The sequence below is a fragment of the Onychostruthus taczanowskii genome, unplaced genomic scaffold (assembly GCF_017590055.1).
Source record: "Onychostruthus taczanowskii isolate IOZ18803 unplaced genomic scaffold, ASM1759005v1 scaffold25, whole genome shotgun sequence".
NCBI classification, from domain to species: domain Eukaryota; kingdom Metazoa; phylum Chordata; class Aves; order Passeriformes; family Passeridae; genus Onychostruthus; species Onychostruthus taczanowskii.
Window position 1 is genome coordinate 831,872 of NW_024499796.1, and position 22,171 is coordinate 854,042.

The following is a 22,171-nucleotide window of genomic DNA, read 5'->3' on the forward strand; positions in this document are numbered from 1 at the left end:
TGGGGACACCAGCACAGAGTGCAGTGACTCTGCTCGGTGCTCTGGGCAGAGAAACACGAGTTGGAGCAGTGCCTTGAGGCACCCACAGCTCTGCCAGGATGCTTGGGGGGGGGGGGGGGGGGGGGCAGCAGGACAGACAGGACAGGGCAGAGCTGCTCTTGCTCTCCTCCATGTGTGCCAGCAACCTGGGAGAGCAGGGAGAACAGCAGGGCTGTGATCTCCTTCTTACAAATCCTCTCCAGGGTGAGCAGCTCTGCCCTTCACTGCCAGGCACTCCAGAGCTGCCCATCAAAGGCACAGGCTGCTCAGCTACCTGTGGGCACTGCACTGGCACAGGCTGGGGCAATCCCTCAGAGCAATCCAGGACATGACCCAGGACAGCCTCTGGCACTGCCTGGGGCCTGTGTGTGCCCGGGGAGCTCCCTGGTCATGCTGGGTACCCAGGGAGTGCTGCCATGCTCAGCTGCAGCCACAGGCTGCCCTTTGCAGGTGTGCAGAGATGTGAAGAGCACGAGGTGCCACAGGAGGGACACATCACCTTTCCCCCACCATCTGACAGACTAGTTGCTCTTGAGCCAATGTCACAAGTGTCCTCAACTCCAAACATCTGTGGGTGGGCAAAGGAAAATGCTGGATGTTGCTACTAACTCTGCTCATGGTTCAGGCCCTGCTTGTCTGGTGAGGGATGGGTAGGGGAAGAAACCCTCTGAATTTCCTCACCATAACTCTTTTGTCTACTTCCTAATAATAGGGGATTTATTATATACAAATATCTGCTGGCATTCAGTGTGGCATTAATGAGATTTGTACATTTCAGCCTCATCTTCCTTATCAGGCAGTCTGTGAACTACACAGATCACGGTTCTTAATTTTTCTTCATGCTTCCAGTCCTTTAATCCAGGTTCAGCCTAGTCCTCCTATTGTTTTTTTAGGCCTAGATTGTAGGAAGGGCATTATATGGCAGCACTCGACCTGAACAAAGTACTCTAAAGGGAGTCAAAGCTGTATATTGTTCAGTGTAATTACAGAACAAATTCCTCTGCCTGGTGTTCTGCTGTTCTATTTTTGCCTTTCAGCACCCAATTTACATTCTAATTGCTTCTCCTCACTGTGTAGCTGCTTTATGAAGCTATAATCTCTCCTTATTACCTTCCAGCCTCTGGGCTCAGCCCTCTGAATGACTCAAGAGCCAGTATGTCCCTGATTTTGCTTCTGGAGGCCAGCAGCACGTTCCCTGGCTTCTGTCCCTCGTCAGAAGGGTCCAGGGGAGGCAGCACAGCCACTGGAAGAGATCAGCCCTTTGCATTAGACAGGACAAACCAAACTGGGCTGCTGAACACATGAACTGAGGGAGCATTTGACCTATACTGGTCTCTTGGCTCTCTGCATCCTCGAAATGAAACATTCCCTGACCAGGCACAAACCCCTGCCATGCCTGAGTCCCCAGTCTCAGTATCGTGTGCCACCAGTCCTGCTGACCACTGCAAGGTCCCTGCACTCCCACACTTCAGAGATGTTGGAGCAATGCTGTTTATTGGATATGGAAATCCCAGAATCCCAGACTTGTTTAGGCTGGAAAAGACCTCTAAGATTATCCAGTCCAGCCATCAGCCCAGCCCAGCACCACATTCACTACTGAGCCATGTCCCCAAGTGCCACATCCACGTGTTCTCGGAGCACTTCCAGGGATGGTGACTCCACCCCTTCCCTGGCCTCAGGGTGCTTGAGAACCCTTCTAATCTAAACCTTCCCTGGAACACCTTGAGGCCATTTCCTCTTGCCCTTGTCAGTCATTCCCTGGGAAAACAGACCGACCCTCAGCTCACTATAACCTCCTGTCAGCCTGAAGGCAACAAAGTGCTGCCAGGACAACTGCAGGCCCTGTGTGCCTTCAGTGCTGACACAGCACACCCAGAGCTGGACACCCTGCATTGCTGGCTGCAGTGTTGCTGTCTCTGTTTCGGCTTTGCCCTCATCCCACAGCTGCACACGGGGAGGTAGGGGAGAGGTGTGAGCACAGGGCTGCCAGGCACCACACCCCAGAGGCCACAGGAGGGGACAGTGGGCACACACGGGGCACAGCCTTGGTGGCACTGCAGAAAGCAGCTGAAGAAGACACGGACACCCTCACTGTCACTGCACCAGTGGGACTTCAGCAGGAGGCAGCCAGGCAGAGGATGGGACTTGCACACAAAGCAGGGAGCAAGGAGAAAACAGAGTTTACCAAGAGAATCCTGCACTGGGCAGAGGGGATTTACCCATTCACAGATGTGACAGGAGCCCAGTCATAGATACTGTTCCCTCCACCCTGTTCTGTGGCCAAAGTAACCCAGGTGAAAAACCACAGGACCACAGACTGGTTTGGGTGCCCATCCATTCCACCCCTGCCATGGCAGGGACACCTCCCACTGTCCCAGAGGGCTCTAAGCCCTGCCCAGCCTGGCCTGGAACACTGCCAGGGATCCAGGGGCAGCCACAGCTTCTCTAGGCACCCTGTGCCAGGCCCTCCCCACCACAGGGAGCTCCCATCACCACCCCCATGGGTCATTTGTAAAGAAGAAACAAGGAGGAAGCTGCAGGTAGCCCTAGCTTAAAACGTGCAACAGCTCAACCTCAGTGAGCTGCCCTTGTCCCCTCAGCTCCTGTGCTCGGTCCCAAGAGCTGTAACTCAAAATGCTGCACTTCAGTACCAGAGCCCAGGGCAAGAACAGCATGGTCAGGACACAGCGTGGAGGCAGCAGAACTGCTATGGACAACCAGAAGGACAGACCCAAGGCCAGGGAGGGAGGGCAGCCCTGCCCTGAGCAGAGTCCACTGCTCCTCGGTGTGACACAGAGTCCCACTACTGCACAGAACCCCAGTGCTCTACCAGAAACACAAACTCACACCTTCTGCTAACAAAGCACTCTCAAAGTCTCTGTAACATCACACAGACAATAAATAAAGCAGCTGCTGAACAACACAAAAAGCCTGCACTAAGATTTGCCAGCAGGAACTGGAATGGAATAGAGGAACCTCATGGATGAAGAACTCAAGTGACACTATTAAAATTAGAACTAAAACTAAAATAAAGAGCAAGATAAGAACTTTGATTAACATTATTACAGAAAGGAAAATATGCTTTTCCTCAAGCCTCTTGTCCTCCCATGCCACTTTCCTTAGGGCCTGCACTGTATCTGCATCTGCATCTCAACAGAGCAGCTGTCTGTTGAACACAGGTCTGTCAAAGGGGATTTAATTGTTCTTAAAACTGGGTTGGTCCACTTGAATTTTTATTCAAGAGAAAAAAAAAAAGAAAATAATCTGCCAATACAAAATGAATTCTGTTTCTACATTTTTGAATATGCTGAGTGCTGTCTTTGAAACAGGTTTGGCTTTGAAATTTTAAAATTGTCTCTTATGTATCAAGACAGGAAACAAAAACAGTGACTTAGAAACAAAGCACTGGAATGCCTCTTAAGAATTCTCTTTTGTAGGTAGCTGAGAGGGAACTGAACACAGCTGCTGAAATAGCAAATTCTTCTTCTGAGAACACATTTCAGTCCTTTGTAGAACTCCAGGATGCACAGTCACAGGACAGGGCTTGTGTGGGCAAAGGCTCTGCAGCCCTGCTCCATGAGAGCCACCCCTTTGGCACGAGGGAGATTTAACCTGCTGGAGGAGCTTATGCAATGAAGATTCTCTGGCTAGCTCTGGATAAAGGCAATGATGGACAGTCCCTGGCAGTGTGATGGACTCTGAGCTAGCACGGCACATTCCCTCTCTCCCTATGGAGAGGAGCAATATTTACAACATACCCTGAGCCTCTGTGCTCCAGCCTTTGAGGGATGACTGTGTTTGTTGCAGGTGAAATGACTGGGGCTGTGGGAATGGGGAGCACTGAGAACCCTACAGACACACATTGGGGTGGCACCAGGCAGCAGCACAGAATTTAATTCTCTGCTTGCAGTGAGTCAAAGTGCCCAGCTTACCTGCATGGGACTGCATGTGCTCCAGGAGATTGTTATAAAACTGGAACTGGATTCCACAAGCTCCACAGGTGTAAGGCTCTGTTTGGGAGAAATCAGTTCAGAAGAATTACACAGAGTCTGCAGGGAAGCAGCACAGGTGCATACCTCAGTGTGTAAGCTGTGGGCACAGCGAGCGGGGCACGGCCCGGGCACGGCTCTGCCCCCTGGGCTGGGCACCTCCTCCTGCTGCACTTCACTGCCAGGGGACAGGCAGAGCACTGCGGGAAGCAGCTGCTGCCGTGGGTGGGCATCTCAGGCACCTGCACAAGGGTTTCTCCTGGAGGCTGCCCACTGGCCAGGGCCCTGGCCCAGGCTGCTGCAGCCTGCCTTGAGCACGTCCCTGCTGGTTTTGTGCCTGTGAGTAAAGCCTGGTGGACTCATTTTCCACCCAGGTCTGTCCAGTTCCAGTGTCTGCTGCCTTTCCTGAGTGAGACAAGGAGCACTGGGTTGTGACAAATGCTGTAGTCAGAGGCTGGGGATGGAGCAGTGCCATGGGGGAACTCAGCTGGGGCTTTGTGGCTGTCACCAAGTGCAGTGAGACCAGGGACTGGTGGGTGTCACGGGGCTGGGTGGCAGCAGGGTGCCAGGGAAGCAGAGATAGAGGGCAGGAAGCACAGGAACCAGGCCTTGTGCCTGAAGGCTGAGAGCAGAGCAGGGGAGCCATGTGCCAGAGCTATATGGACAAGCTGGAAAGAGCTGGGTGCAGAGCTCCCTCATGGGCTGAAAGATACATTTAGCCCTGTTCTATGTTGAAAGTGCATTTCTTCCACTGAATTAACCTAAAAGCAAGTGTTTGCAGTTGCCTGTCTAAACAGTATCAGTAGAGTGCATTGGTTGACAGATGTGATCTTGAACTACAGTGCTTAAATTTGGGAACACTGCAGTTTGCCTCTGTCCCTGCAGCCACACCAGCTCTGCCACCTCTCACTGGGGCATTTTGTCCTGGAGCAGCAGAATGGACAAACATGTGGCATATGAACAATTGTGGATACAAATGCCTGGCACACACACAGAGCAGGGTCTATTGCTACACTATTTCAGAAGTCCAGACCTGAGTTAGAAGAGAAAAATATATTCTGTATCAATGAATAAGCAGAAGCACCAGCACCAAGACAGAAGAACCAAACCCCAGGGAAACACAAGGCTGCCTATACCTTGTGAGAAGTCTATCTCAGGGAGCAAACCCCAGAATCCACCTCGCGGCTACAGGAATCCGTGAGGAAAAACATAAAAGAGAGCATGAGCAAGTCTGCACAAGCTGTACTATTATGCTGTGAGGTCAAACCTTTCCCACAGAACCTAGAGCCTCTGGAATGATGGAGCCAGCTCTGCCCGGAGTTGTGCTCAATGCTTTAACACACTGTGTCTGCTTGTGGTGCTGCTCCTGGGCTTGCTGCAGCATGGAAGTTTGGAAATTTGGTACTTAAGTAAATGTGCTTGTGGAAAAAAGAGAAGACTTGGACAGCAGAGTGGCACACGCGGATTTTAGTCCTTGGGAATTAGCAGGGACTGGCTGTGTCTGCTGAAATCATCACTAGTGAGGTAGTTGTGGTACAATGCCAGAAGAGGTACAATGCAATCTAATTTAGATTGCATTTAGACTTATTTTTAATTGTCAGAGAGGAGAAGGCTCCCTGTAGGCGCAAACCATCCCTCTTGGGCTTGTATTTCAATGCCAAAGACCTGTGTTACAGACACACCTGTGCCTCTGCCACCCATGGAGCCCAGACTGCTCAGATGGAAACGCCTCAAACTGAGGGGTCTGACTGCCCCTTCAAGGGTCAAAATTAACGTGTGAATATTCTAATGAAAGCAGCCACACTTCTGAGAGCCTGCTGACTGCTGCTGACAGGCCCCTGGCAGCTCAGAAGAGCTGTGTGACTCTCTCTCTCTGCCCCTCTGCTCTGCTGGAGTCTCTGCCCCCACCAGAGAGAAGAACAGACCCCGCTGTACCTCTGAGTGCTGCAGCAAGGCTGCCAGCTGCAGGTGCCACCCCGCAGTCCCTGAACACTGGCAGCTCTCGTGAGCAGACATCTGCCCTCCCTTCTGCCATGGCTGCCTGCAGTGCAGAGGAGGCAGTGGGGGAAGCCCCGCTCACCACTGCAGTGCCAGGGCCCTTCTCTGCCCCCAGCTGCCCTGGGAGCAGGATTCCAGCACAGCACAGCTCTTCCCCAGCTCAGATACACTCCCAGCAGCAGGCAAACCCCCCTCATCAGCCAGCACTCTCCAAGCTGTGTATCTCCCACACTCATTTTGCTCTCCTGTTTCACTCACATTTGCTTCTCAGCTCACTTTGTCTCCCTGAGCTGCTTCACCTCCTTCCTCCTGTATTCTCAGCTATTTTATCAGCACAAACCTGTGCTATTTTTCTAGTTCTCTCCTTTCCTGACTCTCCCCCCCTGACCCCTGCCCAGTCTCTTTTGGGTTCTCCCATCTGCATCCAGCAGGATGTGACCACCAAGGTCTCTACAGCTCTTCATCTCAAACCCCTCCCTTTGGCACCACAAATCTCTGGATGTTCAGTGCACTCAGTGAACTGGTAAAATCTCTCATTTGTGATTCTTCTCAGAAAAATTGTGTTAATTTTCATCTCAATTCCAAAAGATACCCCTTCTGTTCTACTCCAGAAATGTCCAAAATCAGAAACAAAATCACCACCTATTTCAAAAGCTGATTTCATGTTCTGAAAATGCCAAAACATTCTCTAAATAATTCTGGCACAAAGACATACAGAAGTCTAAGTTTACCACAAATAAAACTGAGCCACATTAAAAATAAGCATAAAATTTAAATTCACCCAACAGTTCCAAAGTATTTCTTGGGACCAGGGGAAGGGATGCTTGGGAGGATGTGCAGAATCCCCATGGGAATGAATGAACTCACTTCACTTCCCAGAGCTCTCTCAACCCTCATCCTTCTGAGCTTTCAGCTCCTGAGCCCCTCATGCTCCAGAGTGCAGAGCTGGGAACAGTCAGGCTGGCTGGAGGGAGGGTGGGATGTGCCAGGGCTAGAAGAGGAAGAGGGATCTGGAAGGTGGAGAGAAGAAAGAGGCAGTCTGTATCCCAAACCAGGGAAAAGTCTGTTCACCTGGGCTGGTAATCCAGTAAATCCTCCTCCCTTTGACTTCTCTTGACCATGAACTGGAAAAGTTGTCAAAACTGCTCTGTACACCCATCTGAGCCACACCTGTGCCCCATTCTCCTTCTCTCCCACCACTGCTGGACCTCTGCTTGTCCTTTGCCCTGGGAATTTCAGCTCTTCCTTACTCAGCCTTAGGGATCTGTTCTCCTTCAGGTGGGCTGAGCTCAGCAAAGGGCCCCCAGGTCTCCCCTTTTGCTCTCTGTCCTTCTGCTCCCAGCTGCCGGCGGTACGAGGGAAGCTTGTGCTGCCCACATGAGCCCCCTGTGTTGTGGGTGTTTTCTGAGAGCAGGTTTCAACCAGCAGCTCTTCAGTGTCCTGAGCCACACAGAACTAACGCTCACATCTGGTTGCACAATTTAAAACATCTTTCCCCAAGGCTATAATTAGACCCTTTTAGCAGTGCTTTACCCAGTGAGCGAGGCCCCAGAGCAAGGCAGCAGCTGTGTGAGGCAAGGCAGAGGAAAACCAGTGCCTGTGCTTAGGCTAAATAAATCACTCTAATTCCCATGTTAACTCTCATTGCCACATCTAAGCCAGGGAAAATAGCAGAGCCTGGTCTGAAGCCAGGAGTGAACAGGAGTTGAGAGCTTTAACAGAAAGTTTCAGCAAGTGCCCTGAGGTGCTTGTGCAGTGACAGACACCCAGCAGGGTGTCACCACGGCTCAGCAGGGACAGCCCCCCAGGCTGCTCTTTCCTCAGCAGAAAAAACCCACATTTCAACACTTCTGTCCACATCTTGGTGAAAAACAAATGCAGAACAACTGTGAGGAAAACTTCTCAGCATTTCCACCCAATGTTTCCTTTGGCTTTAGCTTTACTAACAGCATAATTGCACCTTCCCTTTGACACAAACCCATGAGACAAGGCAGGAGAATCAGCAGCAGGCTCCTACAAAAATATCAGCACACCCCAAAATCAGTGGAAGTTTCTTGAAAACAGAACTTCTGTCATTTCCAGCCAGCTCAAACAGTAAGAGGTAACAAGGTGCTCTGGAGTATGTTTGGAAAAGGGGAGTCCCAAATTCACCACCCTTATCAAACATCTTGGCAATAATTGGATTTCTCTTCCTGCATGAATCGTGTTCTGAATAAAGCCCTTGCTTCCCCCTCAGGTTTGTAAGAGGAGGAAGAACACCTGTCCTCCTCCCTGCTATGGCCATGCTCAGGGTGTGGCACTCAGGGCTGGCACAAATCACCCAAACCCCAGTGCCAAGAACCAAACACTGCAAGGCAAAGGAAGACGCTCCACCTGCCAAAACCTCAAGGCCACAGGGCAGAATCTGCAGCAGAGACCACCTGTCCACTATCCCAGCCCTGCTTGCTCCCAGTTTCCAATCCCAGGCTACAGGAACTGGCTCTGTGCAGGTGTTTCCTAAGTTGAGCCCTGATCACAAGTTTTTCTGTGTGCAAATGTAACTTAAATATGGGTTCATTTTCAAATCTTGGTCTCAAAACACGCTCACAAAAAACTCCCTGAAGACTGAATATGAAGTGATTTAGCAGCCCCAGACTGCATGAAAAACCCTGGAGGATTTCTGTTGCATTTAAATCTGACACCAGAGCCACAGAAGAGAGGCATTTTATTCCTTGACAGCTGGACTCATAATAAAAAAGCATTTATTGATGAAAATTGCTCAGAGGGCAGGGCATCAGGGCTGCAGGAGGGCAGTCCCTGCCTTTTGCACCACAGACATCCATCACACTTACTTTGTAAAAGCGGGAAAGGATTTGAAATCAGGGGACTTGCGGTTTCTGCAAAAAAGAAAGAGATTTAAATATTGAGATTGGCAGAGACCTCGCTGCATTCTACACAGCTCTGCCCATCTGCTCCCTGCTCCTTATCCCTACTCCACACTTCCAGAGTTATCCAGGGCAGGGCAGGATGGGAGCTCCATTTAACACAAAATCCAACATGTGCAACATGTCCATTTTGTCTCCCTCGCTCAATTTCTCATGACCAGGGTTCTGCATCTTTCCTGTCCAATTTAAAATGTCCAGAAATTTTAACACACACCCAATACTACAGCAATAGAAACAAGGGGGGAGGCCAGCAAAGAAAAGCCGTAGGGCAAGAAACCCTTTACAAGGGCTTTCTTTGGTGCTCCAGATGCAAATTCCCAGTTTCACTATGCAGCTTCTTTAAACTAAAGCTGGGAGAGAAAACCAGGGTGGTTCGCTCTCCCTGGATGCCAAAGGAGAGAGCTCCTAAACACTGCACTTACTTCAGGCTGAGAATGCACATTTTCTACTCAGCACACCTTGCAGGCTGCCTTTCTGTAATCTGGCTGCTGGCTGCCCCTTGGGCAACCAGGAGTTGTCTGCATCCAGCCCCAGTGCTCTGGAGCAGAAGCAGTGATCCCAGCACCTCAGGACCATGTGTGGCTTCCTACACTCCCCAGGTGAGGTCCTTTAGGGTCAGATCCCTGCAGAGGGGCAGAAATCATTAATTATTAATGTCAAATATTCAGTCAGACTCAGAGCATCTCCAGAAGGGTCCCAGTCCAAGGCTGTGAGCTGGCACATCCCTGACTGAGGCTCTCAGGGCTCTCTGCCAGACTTGGCCTGATTTCCTTGGAAGGAAAACCTCCCTCAGGAACTGCAAGGGTCAAGCACAGCGAGCCTTCCTGCTAAACATCCCCGTGCCGAGGACCTGAGCTGCTGAGAAGGGCTCCTGATGGCAGGGCCAGTCCGTAAGGAATGGAGATGAAGGCATGGATGACGCCGGGCAAAGACATGAGAGGACAGTGCTGTGGAAAGGGGATGCATGGGAGACACCAGCTCATAGGGAATGCTGCTTATCACTTCACACACTGTGATCAGCCAGCAGTGCTCCAGCTGCTCCTGCAGCTGCCCAGCTCTGTACCTGGGGCAAGATCTTTACTGAAACAGGTCCCTAACCTGGCCCTGCTAAGCAGGGCAGGCTCCTCCAGGCACGCTCCTCTCTGTGTGCTGGGTCCCTGCTCTGGGAAGGGCCCTGCTCCCGCAGGGAACACGTGTGCCCATGGCACTGCTCCAAGCACTGCAGGGCTCCTGCAGCAGCCCAGCTGCACGTCAGCTTTTGAGGGGCAAACCCCAACTTCACTGTCCCCCCAGAAGAGAATCTGACCTGGAGCAGGCACAGAGCCCAGCAGTGGCACAGAGCACTCAAAGCAGCCCATGGAATTCTCAGCACCACCTTGGGCTGCCCTCCAGCCAGAACTGCTGACACAGTGCCCTCGTTCTGCCTGCCTTCCTACTCACATGGAAAGCACTGCCAGTATGAAGCAGCAGTTCAGGTACTCAATACAACACTGGCTTATGTGAAGGAAGACTCTTAGGATTTTTCTGGTCTTCATATTTATAATTGGGTAATTTTTTTATCCATGCATTGTCGGGTCCCTGCTACAGCACAGTCATTTCCACCAAAGCTACCTATCCAGGCAAGAATCATAGAAATGCCAGAGTGTGACTGATTAATGATAAATCACCTTGCACTGGGCCTTTGTAATCTTTCCCTCCACAGATTCTCCAGGCAAAATGAGAGTTCAGGTTTTTCTGCCCACCCTTTGCTCTCTCAGGGACTGTCCTGGCCATGCCCTGCCCAGCCCCAGCCCCATCTGTGCTTGCAGACTGCAATCCCCAGCCCTGTCCCTGGCTGTGTGTCACAGTTCTGCTGAGTGCTCCTTGCCTCAATGCTTTCACATGGATTGCCTCAGTTCTTCCCCGGTGTCCCAAGGCTCTGGAGCAATTGGCAGGATATCACCCACAGAGACTGGCTGCTGAGTGGTTATTTTAACCCAGATATATTTCTTCCTGTCTGCAAGCTGCCTGTTGAACATGAGAAGTCTGGAACAGCTTAAATGAATGTGGCACCAGAAATAAACAGTTCATTCCTAGAAACCTCAATTCCACACAAATGCCCAGTAGACACAGTGACTTATTTATTCAACCAAGCAAAGTGACACTTTCTCAACTGAACTCACCCTGTGTGATTCTCATTCTCCTGGTGGGAACTGCACTCAGTTGCTGACCCTCCTTCTGGACACAGCACTTCAGGCTGCTTTGAAAATGCAGCTCTGTCTATTTGTGCAATTGTGTCACCCCATCACCAGCACTCCCTGTGCTGTGCACAGAGTGGGAGAGCTCACAGAACAACTCCCCTTCCCCTTTTCCTCACTTTTCAAATTTGACCATTGGCTCTCCCAGCTCCATGGAGACAGGCAGCAGTCACAAACCAACCACAGATGAGAAAGAGAATTACCAGATGAATGTTAATGGAAGTTGTATTTGTGCTGACAGAGCCTGAGAGGCAGCTGGGTGCACCTCAGGAGGCAGAGGCACGGGGGCTGGCTGTGCTAATGTCACACTGCAATCAGTAATCAAGAATTATTATGCCCCAAACACTAAAGCTGCACTCACCCACCAAAAATGCTATCCTAAAAGTGCTGTCTTTCCAGCTGAAACCCCCCACAGAAGGGCTGTGTGATGGCTGGACTACAGGGGAAGGGGAGGTATGGCCACACTGGGGAAGAAAGCTTGTGCTTTCTGAAAATCCATGTTTAAAATCTAGTCCTGAGTCCATTAAATCCTGACAACAAGCTTTTCCAAGAATTTTTACTCTATATCAAATGTAGGAAATCCAGTTTTTTTGTTCTCAATCTCATCTCAGCTTGGCACAAACTGATTCGAAAAAAGAAGACATTTCCATTGACCCTCTCCCCAGTCTGGAATAAACAGTGCTGGAAAGCAAAGCTTCCCCGTGTAAATAGGAATGAAAAGTGTTGACATTTTAAAAACTCTAAATGCTAAAATTTGTTGCACTGGAAGTTCTTACAGTAGTAGTTCCCTAAAGCAGCAGATGTAATTGAGACATATTTATACAGCTTAAATCAACCTTGAAAGTTCAAAATATTTCCCAATTCCCTACATAATTTTAACTGTTCTCTTTCACACCCACAACACTGAGCAAATTCAGACTTCAACAAACACCGACAATTTCAATTAGATTTCCCCTTTGATAGCTGTATTTGAAGGTGTTGAAACTAAAGAGCTTTTTTTCTCTTTTTTTGCTTTTCTTTTACTTCTTGGATTCTCACAATTCCCTTAATCCCTCTTGGCCTTCATTTCACAAAGGAGTTATCCACAGTGTCCAAAACAAGGGCTCAAATTGCATTAGGCTGTAAACACTTGAGTTAGAGATGGTTCTTGTCCCTGAGGAAGGTCACTGTCCCTGTCTGGAGTCAGAGGAAGGGAGACCCTGGGAGATCCCAAAGCCTGGGAGCCCTGTGGTGACAGAGAGCACCAGAGCAGGGCCCAGCCCCAGCCAAAGGCTCCTCCCCAACTACACATGGATGAAAAGGAAGGCAGTGACCTTCACTACAGCACAAAACACTCAGCTCAACTCCCTTCTAGGGATTTCCCTACCCATGCCCAGGCTGATCATCACTGCCTTTTACATTACACAAGCTGGCCTTGAAATATTGTTTGGCCTCTTGAGAATTTAAAACCTCAGCGTGTGTCAAGAGTTGGCAGAATGGCCCCCACCAGGGAGGGTTCCCTTAAAAGCAGCTTTATGGCACCCTAAGGAATAACAGCTTCTGCTGTTCCTCCCAGTGAGCCAATTGCATGCTGCAGGATCAGGTCATGGCATTGCTTTCTGCACCTCCCTAAGCTCAGCAATGGATGAACAGAAGTTCTTGTGCTCTTGTGACTTGGGACCTCTCCTGCCTGTGCTCCCAAGGCAGCAGAAGGGAGCAACTGGAACATTTTAGAAGGATACTATTTTTAAAGCACTGTGGAACTTCCAGGTTTCATCAAAAAGCAAAGTTTTTCATCAAAAAGCAAGTTCAAGTGGCTGTGGAGACCCTTTTCCATGAGTACAAAGAGCACTCTCCAATCATAATGTGGATGACAGCTCGAGACCTTCACCCACGCCCTGTCTCCAGCCCACCCTGCTGGGAGACAAAGCTGGGACTCACATGAGGCCCAAGCAGTGTTTGCCATGCAGCACAGAGCTCTGGTTTATGGGCAGCCAGATGCCAGGTCACACAGAGAAGGATGCCAGGTACCTGCACTCACTGTGACAAGGACTGGGGGTGTGTGCATAGGGAAGAGACATCTGAAATCCAGCATCTTCCATTCTAGTTCCATTCTTATTCCCACTCAGGACTCCCTCCCATTGCACCCCTGTGTATTTTAGGCGATTTTAGTTACTGACCTCCCTGTTCTGCTCATCCTGTCCCTTACTCTAGACACCAAGGGGTCTGTGCCACTGCAGTCAGGATGGTGACATGGGGAAAAAGCAGAATGTCCCCAGCTGGGTGGCCTAAAAATCTCCTGCTGCTCTCTGGTATCTCTGTATCCAAGCCTGTGACACAAAGCTCACACCCACAGAGAACAAGAGCCATCAGGCATTTAACAAGGCCAAGCCACACAGTTCTTGGCTGCTCAGCTGGGACTCACATTTACCTCCCAAACCTGGTGACTGTTCCTTACAACAGCAGTTTGGTGACAAGCAAACAGCAGATGGGAGTGGGAGGACAGAAGTGTCCATCCTTCTGTCATTGCCCACCACATTACCACCACCTGCTTCCCTGCCTGGGGGAAATCTGCTGGCTGGAGCACAAGAGAGGACAAGCCAATGGTGCCAGAATCACCCCAGAGTTCCCATCCCACATGTGACACTGAGCCAAATGGTGTTTGTCCCACCCACTGAGACACAGCCACGGAAAGAAGGAAAAGGAGGAGGCAAGGACATGTCAGCTCTTCCAAAAGGCAGCTGCAGAGAGCTCTGCCTGGCCAGCTGAGCACACAGAGCTCTCCAGGCCTCTCTGACCACCAGTGGCACGCATGGTGACTGGTGATGCTCACCCAGGCTGCTGTCAATGAGGCCACTGGGACTCCTGAGAACTGGAAGGAACAAGAGGAGAAATGGCTTGGTGCAAGGGCTGGAAAAGAGCACTGAATGGGACTAGTGGGAAGCAGCACAAAAATGGAGCCAAAGGGGAAAAACAGGGTTGGGGAAGAAAAGAGGATGCAGGATAGATAAAGGAAGGAAAAAGGGAAGAAGTTTATACATCCCCATGCACCAGCCTGGCTTTCAGGAGCATGTCAGCTGCTTAATGCAGAAAGCAAATACTTTCACCAGAGCCCAACTCCCCTCAGACCAGTCCTGAGCAGCTCACTTGAGTTCCTCAGGTTTCCTGGCTCAGTCAATGGTCTAGGTGAGTATCTTGCAACTCCTCTGCAGCCTGCCAGCCCTCAACTGAGCCACTAAAATAAACTGACACTGCACATGGTGCAGAAAGAAACACTCCTTACAGGGAAACAAGAGAAACAAATCATATGAAACTTGCTACTCAGCTTGTAAGAATTTCTGGTTTTGTTTTGGTTTTTGCTGTGAACTTTCACTCATGTGCTTTAAATGTTGCAGTCCAGAAAGAAACAGATTGAGGAGGATGAGTGTGATGTGAGCTGGTACAAGGAGATGGCAGGAAGAGTCTGGGAGATGTGTCACAGCAACAGAGGGTCAGTATTTAATAGTTCAGAAAGAACTGAAGGCTTGGACTGTTCAGTACAGCCATTGTTTGTGATTCTTGTCAGTGCTTCCTGGACAGGTCCATGCTACAGGTTCATCTGCCCTCCTGCAAAACTTGACAAGAGCAGCCAGCAGGTTTCCAGTGCAGCTCTCTTGCCTTCAGGAATGAGCTGTCTGATAGGAAGGAAGGTATTTTTGCCCTTCCTTTGTTGGCTGTACAAGGTTTGACAGGAATAAAATAGGTACAATCTCAGGCTGCTACTTTCCAAGGGCTCCAGAGGAGTGAGGGTCCCAAGTGGTATATTGGCATTTACAGATGTGCACTTAAAGGCTTTGAAACCCTTCAAAACACTGACAGTCCCCCCAGAAGACAAGACACGAGCTGCTGAGAGGCCAGGGCATGCCCAGAGCTGCAGCCAGGCTGGGAACTCTGGAACTCAGTGACTACACTGCCTTGAGTCATGTCTGACAGCCAGGCTGGGCTTACTGACCAGGGCCTGGGCAGCCCCAAGGACTCCTGACTGTCCAGCAGGAACAGGACTAATGGCCTGAAACAGAGACAAGCTCACCTGATGGGTTCTGCTTACACCTCTTTTCTTTAGGTTTTTCTGTCCCCGAATGACCAGCTGCAATTGTGGTGAATGATGGATTAGTACAGGATTTTTCCCCAAAACACAACACACAGTATTTTAGCAACAAATAACTTTTTTGCCCATTTCCCATCACCCACTCTGCTACCACACATGGGTTTTCCAGCATCACATCCCTGCTTTTCAACATGGTTCCAGAAAGCCCCTTACTTGCTTCTGAGGCAGATATAACACCCAACAGACACTGTGTAACCTGCTCCAGGGAGGTATCCCACCCCTTACCTGCCCATTCCAGCCAGGGACATTGCCAACACCACATATTCTGCTTCTCTTGGATGGGGAATGGAGGGAGGCCAGGCTTTTCTGCTGGCGTGTTATTTATCTCTGCAGCAAGATGCCAAATTTCCATTTCATCTGGTCTGTCATTTTTGCTCCAGTTAGGGAGCATGGAGAATGGTAGTGGCCCACTGGAAGGCTGGGCAGTACACAGGCAGGATAAAAACCTTGCACAGAAAACTCTGTAGCTGGTGGACCTGAACAAAATTGTCTAGGCCACTGTTATGTTCAGTTACTACCACATGGACTTAACACTGAAAGGAAACTGCACAAGTGGAGGGGATTTTCCTTCCTTCTAGCACATGCATTTTGGTCTCACATCTGATTTACTGTGACCTCCACGCAGTGACTGCACAAACAGCTGGACACTGGTTACAGCGACATTTAAATAAACTGTCATGCTCAGCATCACTGTAATCTGCAAACTGCTCTTCTACCCACAGTCCTCAAACTTCTGCTGCTTGCAAGTGTCTTTGCTTCACCAGGACCACACTGATCTCCATCCATCCTTTCTCCACATCTTGACTCCCCTCTGAAAAATCTATGCTCAAGTACCTGGTCCTTAGCAGCAGGAATCCCTCATGGCCTGTTTGACAGGGCTGGGGTGCCAGGAGCCTGGGGAGGAGGGAGAACAAGGCACTACCCCAGGAGGGCTGGCTGCCTGTGAGCTTAAACAAGGTACCCCATAATACATCAACATTCCCTGAGCACAGCTGGATCCTGCTTGGAGAGGAATATGGAAGCAGCAGGAAAGGGTGACCACACTTACCACTGGAGTTCTGGGAATTGCTGTTTGTTTCTTCAAAGTTGTTTTGCACTTTGCCTTCCACTCTTCTGCTGAAAGCATTTTCTGCTGGGTGGAGAACAAAGCAGGAATGGTGACTGGTCAACACTGGATGCAGAATCAGGCAGACAGGAGGCAAGGCATGCTCCTGTGCCACATAATCACAGACCCTGAATACAGCAGAAAGGTCAAATACCTCATTTTGGAGGCAAATGGGCCAGATTCAGTGAAGGGATAACAGCTGGGTATTTTTCTTGAATGCGTTCTGGCTGAGGTGGGCTGGAATTGGCTCTTAGGGAGCCTATGAACACCAGTCCTGACTGAACCAGAAAGGTCATGTCTTCTTCCCCTGCAAAAAACCCCAACCCTTATCTTACTCGTCCTTAAGGTAACAAGCAGCCCTTAATTCCTGTGAGCACAGGTGACCAGTCTGAGACTGAGCTCGGGGCCTCAGCACCACACCAAAGTGTCACCTACAGAAGCACTGTGCCATCTTTCCTTGTGTTTCCCAGTCACCCACACTCCTTAAACACTCTCCTGAAAATGTTGAAGCAGAGGCCTGAAGGGTTGTCTCAGGGCCTGCCCACCATGTCTGGAAAAGCTGTGGAAGATCCTCTGGCTCTGTGCTTCCCAACAGTGCCCTTGTTCCCTGAGCCCCCCAGGTCCTGCTCCTGGCAGGGCCCTGTATGCCCACTCCAGCCACAGCACAGGGCAGTTCCCAGTGACTGCACTGGGAGGCTTCTCCAGGGCATCCAGGTGCTTCCTGCCCCTGGCAGTGGACACAAGAGTCCTGAAGCATCCCTGAAGCATCCCTGCACAGCTCGGGGCCTCACACCCTGCTCAAGCTGGTGTCCCTCAGCACCAGCTCAACAGTGCAAGGAGGTCCTGTCTCACTTCACTGGGTCTGCAATATCCAGGCAAATGGATTTACTGTGGTGGCTCAAAGGATAAAATAGAGATCAAAGAAAATAAACTGGCCAAAGCAATGTGTGTGGCCTATTCTGGACAGACCTTTGCTCTGCACTCTCATTCTGGAGCCCACTGCCACCCATGGTTTCATGTGGACACAACCTGGCCTGGCTCTGCTGGGCCCAGCCTGCAGACTGGGCAGGGCTGGGGACACAAGTCTTTCATTCAGGAGTGATGGGGACTCCTGAAAAGTGGTGCCAGACCATGATTTTATTACTGCAGACCACTGGAGTGGTCACAACTACTGTCAGGAGTTGGCAGATGCCCTGGGTCCCTGCAGCCTCCCAGAGCTGCAGCGTGGCTCACACATGTGGGCTTTGGGGCTACCAGAGACCTCAAATGAAGGAAGAGCCCAGCCCGTGGATTTTGGCTCAGTGGACCCTTCCAAGTCCTGAGCAGGCTTCTCAAACTCTCAATCAACTACATTCCTGACTCCTAAAATTCAGAAAAACAAGCAAACTTGATAAGCAAATCAACTGAAACAGAAATACATCAAACAGGGCTGAAAAGGAACTGGAAACATTATCTACCTAGGCCACTTGAGAGATAAATAATAGAAACAAGAGGCTTTAAATAACAGAAAAATCATACAGTGACAACATGGTTTGGGTCAACCCATCCCTCCCAAGAGACCCATGTTCAAGTCCTGGCTTATGTCACAAGTGGAAGTGAGATGGAGGTGTCCAAAGACCTGTATAAAGAATTTGCATGGTGGTTGTGCCTTCATCCCTTAGCTTCCCCCCCCAAAACCTCCCTCAAGTCAGGCAGTAAGAAAAATCTGGTTTAATGTACCTGCTTGGTCTTACTGTGCCCTTCCCACACTGAGAGGGCAGCTCACTCTGGTCTCTCTCCTTGTATTAGAACCTTTTGAATGTGAAGTAAAATTCTCTGTATGGACCAAGTCCTTGGCAGCTGTGGGTATGTGTTATCCAACAAAACCCATCCTTGTTCAGCATCCATGGCCTCTCCCACCACAGCCACCTCTCATACTCAGCATCTGTTCATGCCAGACATTCTAGGAGTGTTTAACCATCAACTGTTTGACCAGCCCTTCTTCTGCACCCAGATGGAATCTCTATCCATCAATCCCACAGACTTAAGAGGGTGCTTCCCTGTGGACTGCACATGGCACACTATGTTTTACACCCTAATTATTAACAGTTATTTTTCAGTAGTCTTTGCTTTCTTTCTTCTAAATTTTTTTAGGCTTGATCTTTTCCAGGAGGAAACTGAGACAATGGGATGATCAATCCTAACTTGCATTTTCTAACTTCTCAGTAATGGTTCTGTAATACTGATTTTTCTGTTTATCTCTCAGAGGTTCCTGTGGGGAATGGAGCACTGTGAAAACACCTGAAAACTCCATTTCACTTCCAAAGGCACAGGCCTAGCCCTGAGAACATCATCTTGAGGGAAACAAACACTAAATGCCAAACAGTGCTGAAAACCAAGCAAAAATCCCCATTCCTGACAAGCCATTACACCAATCCTTGTCAGGAAGCTCTTCTCAGTTTGTGACACCAGGATTTGAAACAGGGTATTTTGCACTTGTGGTTACCATGATGTTTAACAAAAACAGCTTGTCACTGGGAAGGGATTATAATGGCTCAAATCCCCTCAGCTGCTTCTGGGAGCAGCTTCTCTGGGACAGCCATGGATGGAGACTGAGGCCAGGAAGGGCGAAAAGCCTATCCAGGGCAGGACTGGACACTGAGCAGCTCAGCAAACGGAAAGGCAGTTGGTACCTGTGATGGCCTTGCTTCCTGGGGATCCGGAATTGGGAGCGCGGAACATCTGGGACTGGGAGGCGGGCGGGACGCCGGAGGGCGCGCGGTGCAGGAGGCTGGAGCAGCGGTTTATGGACGCCGGGGACTTTTTGCTGGACTGGCTCGCCTGTGTCTTCACTGCCACGAAGAGTGGAGATCGAGAGAACTCTGGATATGAACACTCAGAACTAGTGCCTGCACAGCCAGGGGGCTCCAAGAGCGGGGCCTGCTGGAGCTGCTGATCCACCGAGCCCCTGGCACAGAGCTGGGCTCCCCCCTCGCCCAGGGGACACTGGTGAAGCTCCTTAGTTCCCTTCCACACCTCTAACTGCCACACAACCAACCCATCCCTGCTCCTGCAGGAATCACCCCATCCATCCAGGAGTACTGCGTGATTGCCATGGCCTGCCTGGGGGCATCAGCAGCTCTGGCCTCCATTTCTAGGGATTGGGAACAGGTTTCTAAACTACTCAGATGTCTGAGAGAAGTTAACATCTTTTTTTTTTTTTAGCCTTGAATAAATCCTAGTGATCTCCAGCTACATTCCTTGTCTCTTTGACCAAATACAAAGAAAAGGGCACTGTTGGGAATGGAATGGAATGGAATTAGGAGGCAGACTGAGTAAAGGCTTTTGCTCCCATCTCCAGACTGGTGACATATGGAGAAATTCTGAATATTACTGGGATATGCTCTTTGAAGGCATCTATATTTTGGTCTCTGCAGCACACAGTGAGGATCACCAGGAATTGTCAATGCCAAAAGTCATCTGAAACACCTTCAGGAGGACAGCCCTTTGTCTGGGCCACATGGATTAAATAAACCATTACAAAAATGGAGAAACTGTCTGAGAACCCCCTTCACTCCTAAGGAGCCTCTTCTATGGAAATCTGGATATGGGCCCAGAAGCCCCAGCCCCACTCCAATCACCTGTCATGAAAAATCACTAACAAAGAAGGTTCAACCAACCCACAGTCCCAGCTCCCTACCAGTGATTTCTACAGTGATACTGTGGGATGCCTAAAGGTGGAGGGACAACAGCAGCACCTGCACATTCTACACAGTGTGAGTGAGAAATACCCATCCACACTGAGCAGCTCTCAGAGGAATGCCATGGCAGCACCATAGCCTAACTCTGAAACAGGGGAGAAGTCCCATAGGCTGGGACAGGATGTTCATTTCCAAAATCCCAGGAGACTTTACAGACCTTGGCTGTGACTGGCTCTCAACTTCAGCAGCAGCACTGGGGACTGGGAGTGTGTCATTCACAATTGCACATTCACAACATTCACACTGCAGTTTCCAGGGGTTTTGATTCACTTGCTCTGACACACAGCCCCAAGCTGACAATTCCTACATGTCAGTGTAGTTCTGCAGGAAATTATGCACTGGTTTTCTCATAGTTTAGTCAGGATACTTCTCTGCTTGGTTTCCAGCTAGATAAACAGGCAGGAGGCCTGTTTTGCTCTCTATGCTTCCTTTCAATCTCCATGGATAATCCTCCTCCAGCTGCTGCCAAACTGCCAGCAAAAATGTAGTCAGATATGAAATTTTCCAGCTTGTGGATTGTCTGCTTTCCATGAGGATCATTCCCACCAATGTCTGCTTTATTCCCCATCAATGCCATGAGAAACAGCCATCAGCAACTCTTCAGTGCCAGTCACAGAGAGCATCACTGCACATCCTCTGCAGCCCAGATGCTGCTCTGGGACCTGAAGACAGAAGTCTCAATGCTATGATGACCTCCAAAATTTCTTGTTCTTCCTCCCAAATGAAACAAACAGTATGTCTTCAAACTGAGACCCCACAGAGAAGACTACTCCAGCTGACACTAGGCAGAGAGTTTTGAGCAGCAATGCAAGACAGACAAAGGAACATCAGTTCTAGAAGTCTGGAGGAAGCTAACAGTTCACCGGGGAAAAAAAATGTTCAGTCTGTAGTTCATCAGATGCCAAATTCCTTCTGAAGGCTGAGCAACACAGGTAGAGAGCATCACACAGCTCCTCTGCTCTACTCTGGAAAAGTCACCTTCACTGTGAAACTCACAGCCTCAGGCCGATGAAAAGGCCAAGATGTTTCTAAAAATGAAAATCCTGAATTGCTGAATGGCCACAAAAAACCTCCTGCCTCAAAATCTGCAGCAAGACTGGAGACAGCACCATGGGGAGATGACCTCATAACTGCCACTGTGGAGCTTTTCAAACCCTCTCAGAAGGCAGCAGAGACCCAGCCCAGTGGAAGCTGCAGTGATGTGGAGGGTGGTTCTCACTGCAGGGTCTGCAGTCAGTCAGCTCAGGGCTCTGTGCTGCAGCCCTGCAGCATGGCCCAGGCTGTGCTGAAGGACACACCTGATGCAGGAGATGCTGGGAACAGTGGGGGCTCCAGCCTGACAGCAGGAAAAGCTTGGTCACTGCTGTGCTTGGCTGCAGAGGAGCTCCCAGGGGACTCTGAGGCTGAGGTGCTCCTTGGGGAGCAATCAGGAATTTCCACGGGGATCAGGAAGTCAGTGCCAGCTCTCAGATCCTTCCTGACCCTCACACTGATGGTGCCTGCCCTGCCCAAGGTGCAGAACAGACTGGAGAACACTCAGAGGAGGAGACAAGCGGATAACCAAGGGCCAAGAACAGCAGAGCTTACAATGGAAACACAAGTCACTCCTGTTATTTAACCAGGGCCTGGAGAGCAGGCTAGGCCAGGTCTAGAAAGGACAGAAGCTCAGTAACTTAGTCCTCCTTCACACAAGGTTATAAATAAGACCCAGTGCTCAAAGCTACAGCTGGCTAATTTTAGTCTTAATTTAGTGGAGGCAATAATTCATCAAGAGAAGACTACTCCAGCTGACACTAGGCAGAGAGTTTTGAGCAGCAATGCAAGACAGACAAAGGAACATCAGTTCTAGAAGTCTGGAGGAAGCTAACAGTTCACCGGGGAAAAAAAATGTTCAGTCTGTAGTTCATCAGATGCCAAATTCCTTCTGAAGGCTGAGCAACACAGGTAGAGAGCATCACACAGCTCCTCTGCTCTACTCTGGAAAAGTCACCTTCACTGTGAAACTCACAGCCT

The 22,171-nt window shown here is 49.9% G+C and overlaps 1 protein-coding gene across 11 annotated transcripts in view; it reads right to left on the bottom strand.

Annotated features, from left to right (window-relative positions):
• The window catches only part of ZNF618 (zinc finger protein 618), a 149,410-nt gene that overhangs the window by 10,916 nt on the left and 116,323 nt on the right, over nucleotides 1-22,171 (bottom strand). For 3 of the 11 annotated variants that reach the window (XM_041406735.1, XM_041406733.1, XM_041406728.1), the window contains 5 exons: nucleotides 19,091-19,279; nucleotides 16,362-16,445; nucleotides 15,236-15,292; nucleotides 8,858-8,902; nucleotides 3,972-4,049 (listed from right to left, as the gene is read on the bottom strand). In XM_041406735.1, the coding sequence (XP_041262669.1) occupies nucleotides 3,972-4,049; nucleotides 8,858-8,902; nucleotides 15,236-15,292; nucleotides 16,362-16,445; nucleotides 19,091-19,279 (453 nt within the window). The remainder of the gene's footprint in view (nucleotides 1-3,971; nucleotides 4,050-8,857; nucleotides 8,903-15,235; nucleotides 15,293-16,361; nucleotides 16,446-19,090; nucleotides 19,280-22,171) is intronic. The other 8 variants (XM_041406740.1, XM_041406729.1, XM_041406737.1 and 5 more) reach the window with 6 other exon arrangements.